General features: G+C 37.7%; 1 protein-coding gene across 1 annotated transcript in view; it reads right to left on the bottom strand.

Annotated features, from left to right (window-relative positions):
* Positions 1–164: 164 nt before the first annotated feature.
* LOC127423772 (citron Rho-interacting kinase-like) overlaps positions 165–16,683 on the bottom strand; it is a 93,270-nt gene continuing 76,751 nt past the window's right edge. Inside the window, exons 34-39 of the mRNA XM_051668329.1 lie at positions 16,239–16,367; positions 16,069–16,149; positions 15,889–15,967; positions 15,629–15,802; positions 11,935–12,253; positions 165–11,633 (exon numbers count right to left, since the gene is read on the bottom strand). Of these exons, the coding sequence (XP_051524289.1) occupies positions 11,610–11,633; positions 11,935–12,253; positions 15,629–15,802; positions 15,889–15,967; positions 16,069–16,149; positions 16,239–16,367 (806 nt within the window). The 3' untranslated portion in view covers positions 165–11,609. The remainder of the gene's footprint in view (positions 11,634–11,934; positions 12,254–15,628; positions 15,803–15,888; positions 15,968–16,068; positions 16,150–16,238; positions 16,368–16,683) is intronic.

Raw genomic sequence — 16,683 nt, forward strand, 5'->3', positions numbered from 1 at the left:
AAAGTAGAGATTTAGAGTAAAAAAAATTATCTGTTTCTCACCCACACCTATTATATCACTTCTAAAGATATGGATTTAAACACTCATATGGATTACTTTAATGCTGCCTTTATGTGATTTTTGGAGCTTCAAAGGTCTAATCACCATTCACTTGCATTGTATGGACCTACAGAGCTGAAATATTCTTCTAAAAATCTTCATTTGTGTTCTGCTGAAGAACAAAAGTCACACACATCTGGGATGGCATGAGGGTGTGTAAATGATGAGAGAATTTTCATTTTTGGGTGAATTATCCCTTTAAGCCCCCTTACACAAACAAACACCAACAAACACATTCACTCTCATACTTGCACGCTCTGCATCTTTAAAACTGCTATTTGAGAAATGGCGCACAAATCACAATCAAAATCATTTTTGATTCCCTTTTGCGTTTTATTTTCGTTTTGGAGGTCAATCTGTCCCAAATAGTTCACAGAAAAAGATTTGGTCACGTATTTACTCACCCTCATGTCGTTCCAAAGTGGTGTGCTATATTTTTTCTTTCTTTCTGTGGAACACAAAAGGATCATTTTGAAAAATCTTCATGCAGCTGTTTTCTGTTCTACTGTTCATAAAAACTTCATAAAAGTAGTCCAATGTACAACTGGTGTGCTATATGTGAATAGCGACTGAAATTTGGGTCTGTTCCTCAGACATAGCTATTGTTATTGCTTTAGGAAGATTTGCAATACAGTACATGAGTGGAATTTCTCTTGTTTCATCATTTTTGATCTTGACAACGTGGTCGCCGTGAATTGTCGAATGAAAACAAGCTGCTTAAAGATTCTTTGAAAAATGTTTTTTGTGTTGCGGCACACAGGTTTGGAACAACATGAAGGTAAGTGATGACTGAATTTTCACTAACAGTCAGCATTCATAGCGGGGACACCAGTCTTACCAGCTGTTACTATAGTGACACCAGGTCTTGAAATTCCAGAGTTTTTGGATTTATTGCTACGTTGATGGCCATTAATTCTCAATGCTGATGATATCCGCACCTCAGATTGGAAGTCAGCGTTGAGTGTTGTGGATTCTGTGTCACTGCTTTTGCATTAACGCCAATCCATGAATGTGAAATTTGTTAGTTTTTTTTTTTTTCCAGAAAGAGAAAATTCCATGGTTTATATTTTGCACATTGGTAACCATCTGAAATAGACACTGTTGCAGACTTCTATACGAATAAAACAAAGTGGAATACCAACCTTGCAGGCTTCTTGAGTGATTCATCCGAGGTCGAACCATAAGTGTCCACTAGCAAAGAAAATAATCAGCACACAAATCGCAGCTTTGGGGGTGTGTCTATAAAACGTACAGCATGGGGTGTCTTTAGTATGAGCTATGATTTGCTTTCATTATACAGATAACATCACCAAATGTATATATGATTACAGTTTGAAAAATTATAACTTTATTTCTGACTGCCCAAAGTTTACACAGTGTCAATTTAATGCGCTTACATTAGCAGTAAACAACCTAGCTAGCATTCAAACTGCTTTTGATATCTGAATTAAATATAGTAATATACGGAACCCTTTACAACAGGAGGGAATTTATTTTCTGAAATAGTTTTGCGTTCCCTCGTGATATAGTCAGTCCTTCCGGAATCAATGCAAATTCAACCACTTTGCGTGTTATTTGTAGTAGCTTGCAGTTTTGTATAAGTTTCACCATTTTTCCACATGAACCATAAATCTGAGGTAATCTGAACGCTTTTTTCCACGTTTGACCGCAGCAAAACCAAATGCTTCAAAAGCTTGACACAGTTGAGACCTATCCAACTGCACAGCCGGCATTATATAATCTCCACAGTAACCGACCCTGCACCACGGACCGCACTCTGAGCAGCTCCTAAAGAGCGTGTAAATATTAAATATTAAATATGAGCTGTCTAAATATGATGCGTGCTGTCTAAGGTCCTGCGAAGGTTTACACAAGAATTTTGATAGTGAACGCAAAGTGCTCCAGTTTCACCTTAATTTAACATTTGTGTAACGGAAAATGTTCTTGGTCGTTGAGGGTTCATACACAAGGAAAATCTAGAGGGGCAATGCCATGATTGGAGTGCTCACGCAATGCACTGTTGCACCTAAAAATGAGACACAAAAAACAGCATGCATGGCGTTGTTCTATTTGCTAAAAATTCCCTTATTTAGATAGTAAATTGTAATTGGAATTTAAAGTGCTCAATAATGGCTGTTATCTCAGATAATCTGGGTTAGAATAAATGATCGCGATCAGGCAATGTAATCACTCTTCTTTTGTGTTTTTAGTTCACAGTTTTATTGTAGGTCTTCTATTTGCACCTTACCAAATTTTACTTGCATTATCTAAGGCAGAAAATTTTATATAACAATAATAAAATAAAATAAAAAAAAACAGTACTGTGGTTATTTGTGGGGTTTCACTGCAAAACAACAAAAACACTGCAAAAGGCATCAACATTTTTGAGAAAAGTTGCAGCACATTCAGTCGTTTTGGGAAGCAATAATCAAGAAAAAGTGCTGCAATGTGTCCTGGTGGGATTGTATAGTAATATTGTAGTAACCATGATTTGGTTTTAGTATAAATTCCATATTTCAACCATTGGATACTGTACTAAAACCATAGTTGATTTATTGCGAGAGAACCCAAAATAATTGCAAGGGGACACAAATCAATTTTAGGAAATAGATTCCCTCCATGTCCACTAGAGGGCTGAAATACTTAGATTCAACTTTATTGTCATTGCGCACAATACAAGTACAGGGCCAATGAAATGCAGTTAGCATCCAACCAGAAGTGCAAGTAATAATAATATATCATAAAAAAAATAATGCAGGTGAAGTGCAGTTGCGAATGAGCTAGATATGTAGAATAGTGCAGATGAACATTGTAGTGCAGACACATGGTAAGGTATGGGCTATAAAGTGATTCAGAAGTGAAATGTGCAAAAAGTTTTACGTTCCCTCACAAGAGCTTTATCTATCCCTTATGAAAGTTAACCATGATTTTACCACAGTAACCACTGTTAAACTGTAGTATTTTAAGTAAAATAATAACCACAAAATTGACCATGGTTTCACTACAGTAATAAAATTTTAACCATGCTATTTGTAGTAAAACCAAAGTAATAATACAGGGAAACCATGGTTTTAAAACCTATGGTACATATACAACAAATTAACCATGGTGTTATTATAGTAAAACCATGATTTCTGGCAGTGATTGTTTTATTTCTATTATTATAGAATTGGAATCATGGTTAAAATAGTTACTGTAGTAAAACCATAGTAAATAGTGTGGTTATGTTTGAACTATAAATACTATAGTTGACCTATGATTACTGTAGTAAAACCATGGTAAATTTAGTAGTACTATTGTTTTACGACAAATACCTCTTTCTTTCGTTCTCTTTCTTACTTTGCAATTGGCTGCCATCCGGTGATTTTTCTTGTTTGCCAAAAATTCAGCATTTCCCAACTTTTTAACGCTCTCACCTCTTTCTCTGCCAAGTGTCCAAATCCACCAAACTTGCCATATTTGAAAACACCTCATGCACCAGTTGACACGTACAGTAATTTTACTTTAGTGATTTTGACACACCAAAAGAATTACTCAAAGCGAGAGAAACTGTGTATGGCTCATACTTTAATATTGTTTATTACAGTTCAATTTCTTTACAAAAAGAAAGTTCAAGGTAAGCAGCCTTGTTAGTTTAAAAACATCAATTATTAATATTAAGGTATTACATGACAGATAGTCCCAAAACCAAGTGAAAATTTACTCATGCGTTTTTGATATGACCACTCAGGCATTTGGTTACAATTACCCATGAATTCATAAATTTCAAAAATAAAAAGCCTCTAATTGAGCTGTGTTTGATATTCCACAAGGAAACAACCAAGGATTTCTATAACCCTGAGGGCTACTGGACATTTTCACCTCACAGTTGAACAGGATGTCTGTACACTAATGCTGTCTTCACGTGCTATCGGAATTACTGTAAATATGAGTTTCCTACTCGAAAGCCACCTTAGGGCGCTTACACACTAGGGAAAGCACCAACAGAGCGTTTGACGCATGGGAGAGCGAAAGGTCCATTTGGAAGGCATGTACTTGAGGGAGGAGGTGGTTCAGTTTGAAAACAATCGGCAATTGCAGATTCAATGTACCAGTACCACTAAACATTGAAACTGTTCTCCAGGCTATCTCTCTACAATTACTATCTCTTTAAAGGACAAGGCATGAATATACTGCATGAATGAGTTTGTCTGCCATATTTTTGGGATTTCACAGCGCAACTAGTCCCGCCATTCCTAGATTTTCATTGGTCAATGCTTTCAACTTTTGGTCGCATGACGGAGCGTGACTGCACTCACAGCGTTCTCTGACACAGCGTTAATTCTAGTATGTAGGTGGCCTAAGTCGTAATTACGACTGGAAAACTTTTGTTACCTGAGTTTCCGAGTTGGAGCATGGCGGATGATTGTACAGTTTTAATTGCGAATGATGGTTTTTGGAAATGGCAGCCAGCTGGTAGGTAGCTGTGCAGTGTGTAAACCTCACTCCCCTGGCCTCAAGAGGCACACTAGCGACTGACGCTAGAGGCTGTAACCTTTAGCCTCCTCGTTAGTGTGCTCGCCTCCTGTGCCAGAGACACCGGTTCGAATCCCTCTCGGGGCGGGTCGAGCAGGACCGGTTACAGTGGTGCCGTGACCTGGATTGGAGTGAAGTTTAGGGGGGTGAGTGTAACGGCAGCCAGCTGGTAGGTGGATGTACGGTGTGTGTAAACCTCACTCCCCTGGCCTCAAAAGGCACACTAGCGACTGACGTTAGAGGCTGTAGCCTTTAGCCTCCTCGTTAGCGTGCCCGCCTCCCATGCCAGAGACACCAGTTCGAATCCCGAACCCGAGGCTGTAACCTTTAGCCTCCTTGGCGAAAGACACTGGTTCGATCCCGCTTGGAGCGGGTCGAGCAGGACCGGTTACAGTGGTGCCGTGACCCGGGTGGGAATGAGGTTTAGCGGGGTGAGTGTAATGGTAGTCAGCTGGTACATTCTGTGCAGTGTGTGTAAATCTCACTCCCCATCCTCAAGAGGCGCACTAGCAACTGACGCTAGAGGCTATAGCCTTTAGCCTCCTCGTTAACATGCCTGCCTCCCATGCCAGAGACACCAGTTAGAATCCCGCTCGGAGTGGGTCGAGCAGGACTGGTTACAAATGCAGCGACCATATTATCGCTTGCCTTTTCAGTCACATACATTTACGTATATCAGGATCTATTTAATGCTTATTGTGCATTTTTTAAACAGAGAAAATAGCATGTATTTGACCAAAATTCCATTATCGTCAGCCAGTCAAAATGAGAGTTCCCCAAGAAATATCCATGAATGAACCTGGCATCCTCCATGTTTCCAACAACAAAGCACTTGAATGTGACGTGCTCTTAATTATGCTGCCTTCAAGTGGACCTGGGAAGCTCGTACAAAATACGGAAGAAGCCAAACAAATATGCAATGAACAACGGCAATAGCTTTTTTTTTCTGTTGTAATGGTGAATAAATAAAAGTGAATAAACCAGCAATCACTTAAACACGACATATATGATTTATTAATGCATGGTATCAATATGGTACATATTATGAATTAATTTCCTTATCCGCGAAGGGCGAGTCAAATGAAATGAACAAATGAATATTATTGAAATATAGTACAGAAGTTGAATAATTTAGCAAAATCATTGGTTTCCACTATCTTTCATGTCGACACGCCCCTTCCAATGTCCCAACTTGGAATCTTGAGTATCATCTAGAATTCTGACTTTCCCACTCATTAATACAACTTCGCTTGGTCATTCATGTGCTCGGAACTCGTAATTACGATATTTCCGACTCCACTTGAACAGCATATTAGACTTAAGAAGTGGGAAGTAGGATCATTACGATAGCACATGACGGCAGCATAAGCTGTAGAAATTTCGAGAAGAACCCCGTGGACTTCCTGCTGTTTGCGAGCGTGTCGACAAAAGCTTAGATATTTTCAACAAAATACGTTCACTTGAACATCACAAGGACACTTGTAGCGAGAACATGACATATCTCTTTAAAAAGATCAGACTCTATCAGCATAAAAATATACAATGTGCATTAAGTTAATGTCAAGTCAGTCAATTGCATCATAGAAAATAAATTAGCTGGACAAAATTTAATTACGAATTTTAAAGAGCCGCCATATTGACTTTAGCATTCAACATGGAAATAGAACCTTTTCTGTACTTTTCATTTCAACTGTCTATACAAACTGTTTTATCACATAAAAATAGACTAAACTTCAATCAAGTTCCTTTTAGCTATAAAAAAACCCGAAACCATATTTACAATATTGGTGTGCTAATTGTTTTGTAGCGTTAAAGGAATGTTCTATGTTCTACAGCAAATATTCGCTATGAGATTTTACCACAGAAAATAAATAGGGGCAATGCAATAAATGGGAAAATAAACAGTATATCCACATGATAGAACACAGACAAGAATAGCATTCTATCATATTTTTCAACTGTTATGACTAGGTAAATCCAGTACCTTATGCACATCCGCTTAGAAAAGTAGTCCCACCAAAACGACAATTTAGACAACATTACAGCTCAAATAATAGCACATTCTTTTGAAGAATTAATGTAAGTGTTTCAACAAAAAAGAAAAGCTTAGCATGGTCTCATGTAATTGAGTTAGTGCCGAAACACATTGTGCATGAACGCAAACGGTTCTAGCGATGCAAGCTCGAGACGGCAATAGAACGCAACAGTGACCGCCCACTTTTTCAGCCGTCTACGTTCCGGAAGTATTTTCCCCATTCAGTTCTTCCATAGACTTTTAAATAAAATCCTTCATAAAAGAGTTGTGAACCATGAACCAAACAAACCAGCTCCAACATCACAAACTTGGTTTTGTCAAAAAAGTAAATCGGACATAAAGACAAAGGTTCAAGGCTGTGTACTTATCGTGTTTCATGAGGGCACGGACTACAATCCCATGAAGCATTGCGAATGATGTCATTGAATAAGAAACAATGGGAATATATAAAATTGTTGATGTTAGGTTGTTGATTATAAGTATAGAAGCAATATATTTTAGGTTTATTACAAAATATCCTGATATGTTCAAATAGTAATTTAAGGGTGAAGGGACACTGACTCAATTACATCATTCGCAGTGCATCATGGGAGCACGCGGTCGCTCCGAGCCACGTTTCGTGGGTTCCGTTGGACACGGTTCTCTGATTGGTGAAGCTTTCTCTGCTGTACCATGGGTAATGTAATGTTAACCATGAATTCTGCTATCAAACACTATTTTTAAACAATGAAGTTGAGAACGCAGATGGATGGCTTCAACGGAAGCATATACCATCGATAAACAACCTCGTAGCTCACGGTATGTCTGTCTTTAAAGGTTTATAAGTTATCATCGAAAATCAGTTCGTCTATGGGATAAATGAATGAGATTTTTACTTCCAGAACCAGACTGTTGCACACTATTCATAAAGCAACTCAAGTTTAAGCAAAATCCCTTTCAAGGCAAGTCAGTCTGCCTGGCGACCATCTTTGGAACACTCTTGGGAAGGCTGGGCAGTGATTTACTATGTAAACAAGCACTATAAAAGTACAGCTCCTCTATCTATTTCAATGGGGAAAGACCGAAATCTTCAAAACGGTTGGTCAAGATCACAATCAAAGAACGTGTTTCAAATCAGCAGTTAAATCTAACATCAATGGTATCCTAAATAGTGCTTCTTTAGCTCAGATCACGCTTAAAAAACATATTTTTCAGGCTGGTTCAGATAATGCGCATGCGTGATCTCGAGTTGACTGACAGGAGATTGTTTGTATCTAAAAGTTGATTGGCTCTTTTACCTTTAAGGCGGGACTTCCTTTTCTACATCTGTTGGCTGTTCCGATTTCTCCCATTAATTTTATACCAGTGGTCCTTCTCTGCTAAACTGTCTCTGGTATAAACTAATTTCAAATGGCTTTTTAGCACCATTGCAGGAATTGATTGAAGTGTCTTTCCAAATGAATGCAAGCATGTGAACCCCTTCACAAAGAGCCCTTCCACAAGGCTGTTATCGAAGGGTACCTTTAATTGTCACTTCGAGGAAGTAATTTTGCCGTTTATAATCACGTGATCCTGGGTGGTGCGTTCTCACAGTTAACTCAGAAACTATTTAGCAGAGACGGGTCACTTCTATTAAAATAAATGGGAGAAATTGGAGCGCCCAACCAAGAAGCTCAAGCGCCCAATGGTCAATGGATGTAGAAAGTAAGTTCCGCCATACCGGTAAAAGAGCCAATCACCTTTTAGATACAGACATCGCCTGTCAATCATCTCGAGAACACACATTAGCTATACAAGCTGGGAAAATTGTGGGGTTTTTTGTATCGTAATCTGAGGTAAAGGAGCACAATTTATGATACCAGTGTTGTCAGATTTTACTTCTGATTTGAAATATGTTCTTTGATCATAATCTTGACCAATCATTTTTTAGATTTCAGTGTTCCCCCATTCAAGTAGATAGAGCAGCTGCACTGGCATGACTGGAAATAGCCTCCCGGGAGCGTCCGAAGATGGCCAGCAGTGGACTGACTTGCTAGAAAGAGCTTTTAGATACAGACATCGCCTGTAGGTTAATTCAAAAACACACGGGCATTATCTGAACCAGCCTGAAAAATAGCGTTTCTTAGCATGAACTGAGCTAAAGAAGCACGATTTATGATTCTATTGTTGTCATTGTCTACTGCTGATTTTAAATATGTTCTTTAATCATGATCTTGACCAGTCGTTTTGAAGATTTCAGTCTTTCCCCACTTTTATGCCCCTTGTATCCATGGAAAATAGCTGCCCAGGAGCGTTCCAAAGATGAACGCCTAGTGGACTGACTTGCCTTGAAAGTGACTTTGGTTATTTTGAAACCTGACATAATTTTAAAGATGTTACTGGGATTTTTTTTAACCATCATCTGCTTTTGTACACTACCCTTAAAAGTTTGCAAACACAAAGACATTTTTGTTCTTGAAAGAAATTGATGCTTCTCTTCACTACAGATATATTAAATTGAAAAACACTAACTTAAACACAGGGACTAAAAACGGTTCAAGAACGAAAACGAACAAATTTTTTCAATTGTTCCGGAGTGAAACCTTATTTTAAATTATGCTAACTGGTTATAACCCATTAATTTTGTTCAGATAATTTTTTCATAAATCCAAAGGCAAAAGAGTTTATCACAGTAAATGTTTGGAACTACACCACTTCATGCTGCCCGAAAAATGAAAAGTGTGCTTTGATCCAGAAGGAAACTGCTGCATCACACATTTCTTTTCCTAACCGCCCGTTGTGGATGTCGCATTCTGTGAATCAAGACCTTTTTAACAACTATGTATATTTACTACATATACATGCACGGTTAATCCAGATACAAGGATAATTAATGAGTTGTTTCCAAGTCTTCACTGAATTACTGTTAGATATGATGCATTATTACAGATTTGATGCTGTCGGGTTTTGACTCAGAAGCAGATCTGAAAATACAATTATACTTCACTGTTAATTAACTGCTTGTTATGATTTCTATGTCAATCAATCCACCACACAGGAAAACAATGTATCGCTTATTTTCGCTTATTCTGGTGAGGCAAGTGGCTTATTTTGGGCTTGTTTTTTCAGACCATGTTGCTCGTTTCTCTTGTGAGATCTGGCAACACTGCAACTTGTATTTCACCCACTGTTAGCACAGAGTACTGTCATTTTAAAAACAACGTTATTAACCATTCTTTTATTTTGTTCTAACCAGTAACCTTTTGGAAAGGAGACTCTGGAACTTCTGAACTGGAACGGAAAAAATACAGTTTTTGCTCAGAACGAACCGAAATGAAAAACATTTCGTTTGTAGTCCCTGCTTAAACATAAGCAATATGTATATATATATATATATACACAACTGTTATTTCAAAGATTCAATTTTTACTTGTGATTTCAAAGCCTCATTTTCAGCAGTTATTACTCCAGTTGATTTAGAAAATAATATGCCATGTAAATCTAAAGAAATTATTCCAATATACTGTAAGAAATTATTTTTTTCATTGAAAAGTATGCAAAAAATTTTCCTACTCCCTTATTATTTTAATGAACTCCCTTAAGATATTAATGAAATAAGTGTCCTGAGATATCTCACCGGTCTCTGTGACAGCTCTAGACTTTGTAAACAGCAAACAAAAATGTGTCCATTTTTCCGCGACATTGATGCTTTTCACCTGTCAATCATTTTGCTGCCTCTCATAGTGTTGAATTTGAAGCGGATCATTGAGGCTATGATGCATGTTTGTCAGTTGAGGGTGCTATTGTGCCACTGTTGAATTTGACAGGAACAAACAATGCTGCTCTTTTGCTCGATTTTGATCTCAAAATTATGTTTGGGGGCGGGGTTTTGGAATGAGGGGACGTGGCTAATTCAACGACTTGGTCACGTGAAAGCTTCGGAACGCTAAAATCGCTTACAGCACCTTTTAAGAAACATTTATTTTTAGTCCTTTTTTACTATAAATCTCCACTTTCACTTTCACAAGCTGCTTTTGTTTTTGTCGATTCACATTCTTCATGCATATCGCCACCTAGTGGGCAGGGACGAGAATTTATTGTAAAACAGGACTTAAATATTGATCTGTTTCTCACCCACACCTATTATATCACTTCTGAAGACATGGATTAAACCACTGGAGTCGTATGGATTACTTTTATGCTGCCTTTATGTGCTTTTTGGAGCTTTGAAATTTTGGTACTCCTTGATGTGCATTGTGAGAACCTACAGAGCTGAAGTATTCTTCTAAAAATCTTCATTTGTGTTCTGCAGAAAAAAGAAAGTCATACACATCTGGGATGGCATGAGGGTGATTAAGTGATGAGAGAATTTTCGTTTTTAGGCGAACTATCCCTTTAAAAGCATCCTTGCTTCCACAAACATAAAAATTGTGTTGCATTGAAATGACTTCTGTTTTGGTCACGACTTTTTTCCTCGTAGTCGCCATATTGATGAACATCAGCACAAGAAAGCAATGGCAGAGAATTGAAAAACACCAAAGAAACAATTTTAAGAGAATCGTAGATAATTGCTTTTGTTTAATAATAATAATGTTTATGGCCTTGCTTGAACCACAATTATTGCTTTTTTCTTTTTTCTTTTAAATGAGGGGCAAGTCAAGATTATTTTCTGTGGTAATGTGCATTATGCCATAAATGCTGTTGATAGAACTTCCCTTATATCAAGCCTGGAACATTCCTCTGAATCTTTCTCCAAATTGCTCTTGAGTTTGTTTACAGTGGACCTTTGTAAATGGTAACAGCAAGTTTACAATGTTAGCAAAATATCCCAGACTCAAGTATAATATAATATTATGGCTGCAAGAGAAATAACATGGCTCTTTTCACGGTTACAGGCATGAGATGATATAGTTCAGTGTTATATGAAGCGCCTGTTAAAATGGCATGTCCATCCATGCAGGAAGTGGACGATGGCTCTTTACGTCATCTCTCCGGAACGTTCTCAGACCGAAGACTGGTCCCAAACCTACACCAGCACCAGGATAGAGAGGTCACAAACTTCTGTCTGACGCAGATCAGCTCAGATACATCATTACTGGTGCAAAGGATGCCGATTTTTACTTGTTTTGGCTCCTGATGTCCCAGAGCTAGATTTATTTTTTTAATAGCTGGACATTCATTGCACATCCTGTTGGCCATGGAAAAGCCATTAACTACAGGAATTTAACTAGAAGGCAGCAGATGTTCATGTAATTATGCATGAACATCGTCTCATGTCTGTATCCCTAGAAGGATACACAGTTTACATGAAAGTGTCTCATGCGTACCTTGTTGACGGGCGTCAGTTGAGTGCGTACAGAGCTAGTGTGAAGGCGCGAGCGCTCCCGGTCTCTCTCGCTGCCACTGCTCTCGAAGCGCCCGGGTGACCGCTCTCTGCGGCTGTCTAGCACAGCGCGGCCTGGCGATTTCTCACGGTCCAGAGGCCTTGCGGGAGATTTGTCCCTCCGGAACTCCGTACGCCCCTCGCGGTAACGGTGAGGGGTGCTGGGCTCCCGGTGCAGCTGGCTCTCCTGGGCCCCAGGACCTGAAGCCAGGCGCTTGGAGATGTGCTCGTTATACGTGGGGGGCCCACGCTTGTTTGGGCTGCTGCGGAGGTCAAATGAATGACTGAATGATTTTGGTAAAAGGCGAAACAATAAAAAGATGTCATGTACTGTTTGTGTTTGGGTCATTGACCAAGGTGATAAAAATGAGAGATCAAGTTCATAGAAATGTAATTTTTGTATGCATGTTGTATTCTCAAATGTATTTTGTTTTTTTTGAAACATTTATAGCATTTTCAACATAAAATGTATTTAATGAGTTAGTGTCAAGTGGTGTAAAATATATCAAAATACTTCCCATTAAAATACTTTATCAAAATTAATTTATTAATAACAAAAACAGTATTAAAACATAATTTTAAAGGTAAAAAAACATTTAAAAATATAAGGTTTTTTAGTCATAAATCTCAAGATGTTTTCTTAGTGTTACTCTATTAAAAGTGAACAAAATGTGCATTTTCATAAAATAAAATAAAATTGTATGAAGTAAAAAAAAATAAATGACATTAACGAGGGTCTGAAGGGTATGGTTTTATTGTCACATGACAACAAAATAGCTACTTGTGTGTTGGTTACACCCAGGGATTAAATTGGGATATCTGAGGTGGGGGAACCCTAAAATCGGGTGATGTCTAAATATGGATTTATTAATAGGCCTGTTTGGTATGTAATTCATAGACATTTTTTCTTTCAGATGAATCGATTTGACTGGGATTCTGTTTTAATGATTTGTCTATCATTATTTATGTGTATCATTATTCAACTTAATTGTAAAAATAAATAATTACATTGAAAATTTGGTTATACCACCCCTGGAGTTCGCTAGTTCGAATCCCAGGGCGTGCTGAGTGACTCAAGCCAGGTTTCCTAAGCAACCAAATTGGCCTGGTTGCTAGGGAGGGTAGAGTCACATGGGTTAACCTCCTCGTGGTCGCCGTAATGTGGGGCATTCTCTGTAGGGCGTGAGTTGAGCGTGGTTGCCGCAGTGGATGGAGTGAAGCCTCCACACGCGCTATGTCTCCGTGGCAACGCGCTCAACGAGTCACGTGATAAGATGCGCGGGTTGACGGTCTCAGACGCGGAGGTAACTGGGATTCGTCCTCCGCCACCGAGACTGAGGCGAATCACTATGCGACCACGAGGACTTAAAAGCGCATTGGGAACTGGACATTCCAAATTGGGAGAAAAAGGGGAACCCCCCCCCTCCAAAAAAAAAAGAATATCACATGTCTTTTATACATTTTATAAAAATCAGAAGTCAGCAGGGACAAGTTACCTTCTTGCCCTAAGTTGTGAGTCATCTTATAAAACCGGCTTAACTTACTGTATATCTAATGTTACAATTTAAAAGTAAATGCACATTGTTCTTAACGGGGGAAACAAACACCTTCTGCACAACTAACTTATACTCAAATTGTTATTCTGATAATATAATTGGCAATGAAAACATTTGCATTAAATTATAAGTTTAAAATTCTTCACTGCCGCATGAAGAAGCTTTTTCACTAAAGTGAATCCCACTGTATATTTGCTAGAAAAAAACAAATCCAAAAAACACAAAATAAAAATAAATGCTGAATCAACAAAAATGGAGTACACATCAACATACAAATAACAGTGAAACCTTTAACAGTGTGTTGGTCGAGTGGTCTTTTGTTCTTAAGTTGTAGGCCTGTGATATTTTGATCTGATGTCGCTGATGTCACTATGGATGTGATTGATTCCTGATTCAAGACCTCTTTGTGTATCCAGCTTTTTAACAAATCTAAGCAACTGAGCACGGGTGAGCAGTTCATTGCATATTACGCAATTTCTATGAATCAGAGATCGGACCACGGCGTGGTACAGAAGTGGGGCACTCGGTCTCGTGCCGCTCTCGTATATGTTTCCTCTACCAGCGTCCGCAACTGACTAGAGCGAAGCATAATGAACTTGAAATATTTTTGAACGAGTACACTTGCAATGTCTCAAAGGAAATCAAACAAAAACCGCATCGGAGAATACAATAAATGGGATGGATTGACAAACAAGCATTTATTTATTTATTTTTTGGAATCGAAGGTGCCGGAACACCGTTCCGGACCGGCCCAATTTAACCCCTGGTTTCAACACATGACTTTTATTTGGTGGACAAAATATTTTCAAATCTTAATAAAAATAAATAAATAAAAAATAAAAAAAATTTGATTTTAAAGACACTATTTATTTAGTCTTTTTTTTTTTTTTTTTTTTACTTTAACCCCCAGAAAAAATATCAAAATGACTTTAAACTGAGATTTTGAAAAACATGTTCATCAGTGTATTCATGTACTTGTTTTGTGTGAATTGCACTTTTAATGTATTTTCTGAACAACTTAATCGATCTGCATACAAAAAAAATTGTCACGTCCTTCACCCATATATGAAGCACATAACATGACACGTGTGATTCTACATGCACTGTTACAAACCAGCTGAGAAAATGTCTAAGAAAAAAAGTTTGTTGAATTTATTGTTAATTGCATTTTACCATTATTCTCCCATCAATTTCAGAGCTTAATGATTTTAATTATTTTAAATGATTTTTTTTGTTCTGTGATGATAATGTTTACCGAATGACTCTTTCTTCAATAAGATGAAAGAAACAAAAAGTGAGTTACTCCACTGAAACCATATAAGTGTGATTTAATGTTTTCAGAATTATAGGAATTTACAAGAGCTGTCAGACCCACTAACTCACTATTAAAGTGTCCAATTTATATAATCTTTAAAATAGGGAACAGTTTCAAAGCTTTTAAGAGACATAATTTAGCCATTTAAAAATAAAATTTAAATAATGATTTTAAGATTTACACATTGCAATTTCATAACATTCCACTGAATTGAATTGAGTAATTTTTAATAAAATAAAAATTTAAAAAACTAAGTTAAATATTTTAATTTTGTCAAACATTAAACAATTCAATGGAATGTTATGAAATTGCAATGCGTAAATCTTAAAATTAGGCTACAATAATTTTCAAAAAAAAAAGTCAACTGAAATGTAAATGTATGTGTAAATTGTCAATAAAGCTCCAAGACTGTGGCTGTGGACATTTTGTATTATCTGTAAACATTTAAAGCTTAATTATATGAGTGTGTGTGTGTTTTTTACATTCCATTTGATTTACAGAGATGATTGAGAGATATAATTAATTAACTCTAAAAAAAATACCATTATATAAATTATAAATTAAAGCTCTTTTTTTAAAAATAAAATAAAGACAAAAACATAAATTTGATTGATTTCTCTTGGCTAATCCTAGAAGTAATTTAAACATTTAATGTATTATTTTTTATTTAATTTATATGAAATTTCATGTACATGTTTTGCAGCGCTTTACAGTATATGCAGTACTCACACTACACTTTATTACACAATGTGTTAATTAACCCTCACCTCCTGCTAGAACCGGTCCTCTGAAGTTCTCCAGACTCTCGCACCAGACTGCCCTTACAACAGATCACCCGCAGTTTGTTCTGGTACGAGGAGGCCAGGTAGATGGCACCAGATGAGATAGCTGGACCCAAGTACCGCGGGTTAGGAATGTCCAGGTGTACGAGACCAGGAGGCCTGTTTCGAAGTGGATTCAGTGTTACTCTTTCAGGTTTTAAAATATTTTTTGTGGCTCTTACAGCTTTAGCATGTTGAGTTCCTACCCAAGAGCTGCATGTCCCTGAATCTCAATAACATCCAGCGAATTAAAGTAGGTGACAAACAGATACGGCTCTCTGAATGCTGTGAAATAGACAGATGCTGTAGTTAGCGATCTTAAAGGTTTTGTTTTACAAGCTCATCATTACGTTCCTTAAAACTGACATGAAGGAAAACTTAGTTACCAAACGTCAGAGGAAGTCGACTCCACTTGATATCGTCCGGACGACTTCTGTGACCGTAACCGTTCACAAACACTCCAATCTCTGTAATCACAATCAAACATTATATTAGATTGAATTGAACTGAATTCTGCCATTAACAGTAGTTCGTTTCTGGTGTGCTGGTATTTGACCATGGAAGCAGAGCAGATATTCCTCCTTCTGTGGAGTGCTGGACACCTGGACGATGGCGATTGGGAAACTGTGAGAGGACCCAGTGAACACAGCCGACGCCAGCGACACGTCATTCTTGTCCAGAAACTCTGCCAAAAACAGCCAATCACTCATTAAATGATGCACGATTAGAAATGATAAGTGTCTTACCATGTTCTCACAAATGGCCTGCCAGCCGGTCCTAACCAGATATCTGTATGGAAATATGCACATGTGAAACAACTGCAATATGATTGCTGATTCCTTGTCAATCATTTCTACGTCCCTAATGATATATTAGATCTGGTTGTTGCAGAAATTAATGCTCGCAAGGCATCAATGGATTGTTGTTGCTCAAATATTCTAAAAACTTTGAAAATCTCTCATTGACTTTGATAGAATGTTCGGAATGTTCGGCCGTAATGA

The sequence above is a fragment of the Myxocyprinus asiaticus genome, chromosome 33 (genome assembly GCF_019703515.2).
Source record: "Myxocyprinus asiaticus isolate MX2 ecotype Aquarium Trade chromosome 33, UBuf_Myxa_2, whole genome shotgun sequence".
Taxonomy (NCBI): domain Eukaryota; kingdom Metazoa; phylum Chordata; class Actinopteri; order Cypriniformes; family Catostomidae; genus Myxocyprinus; species Myxocyprinus asiaticus.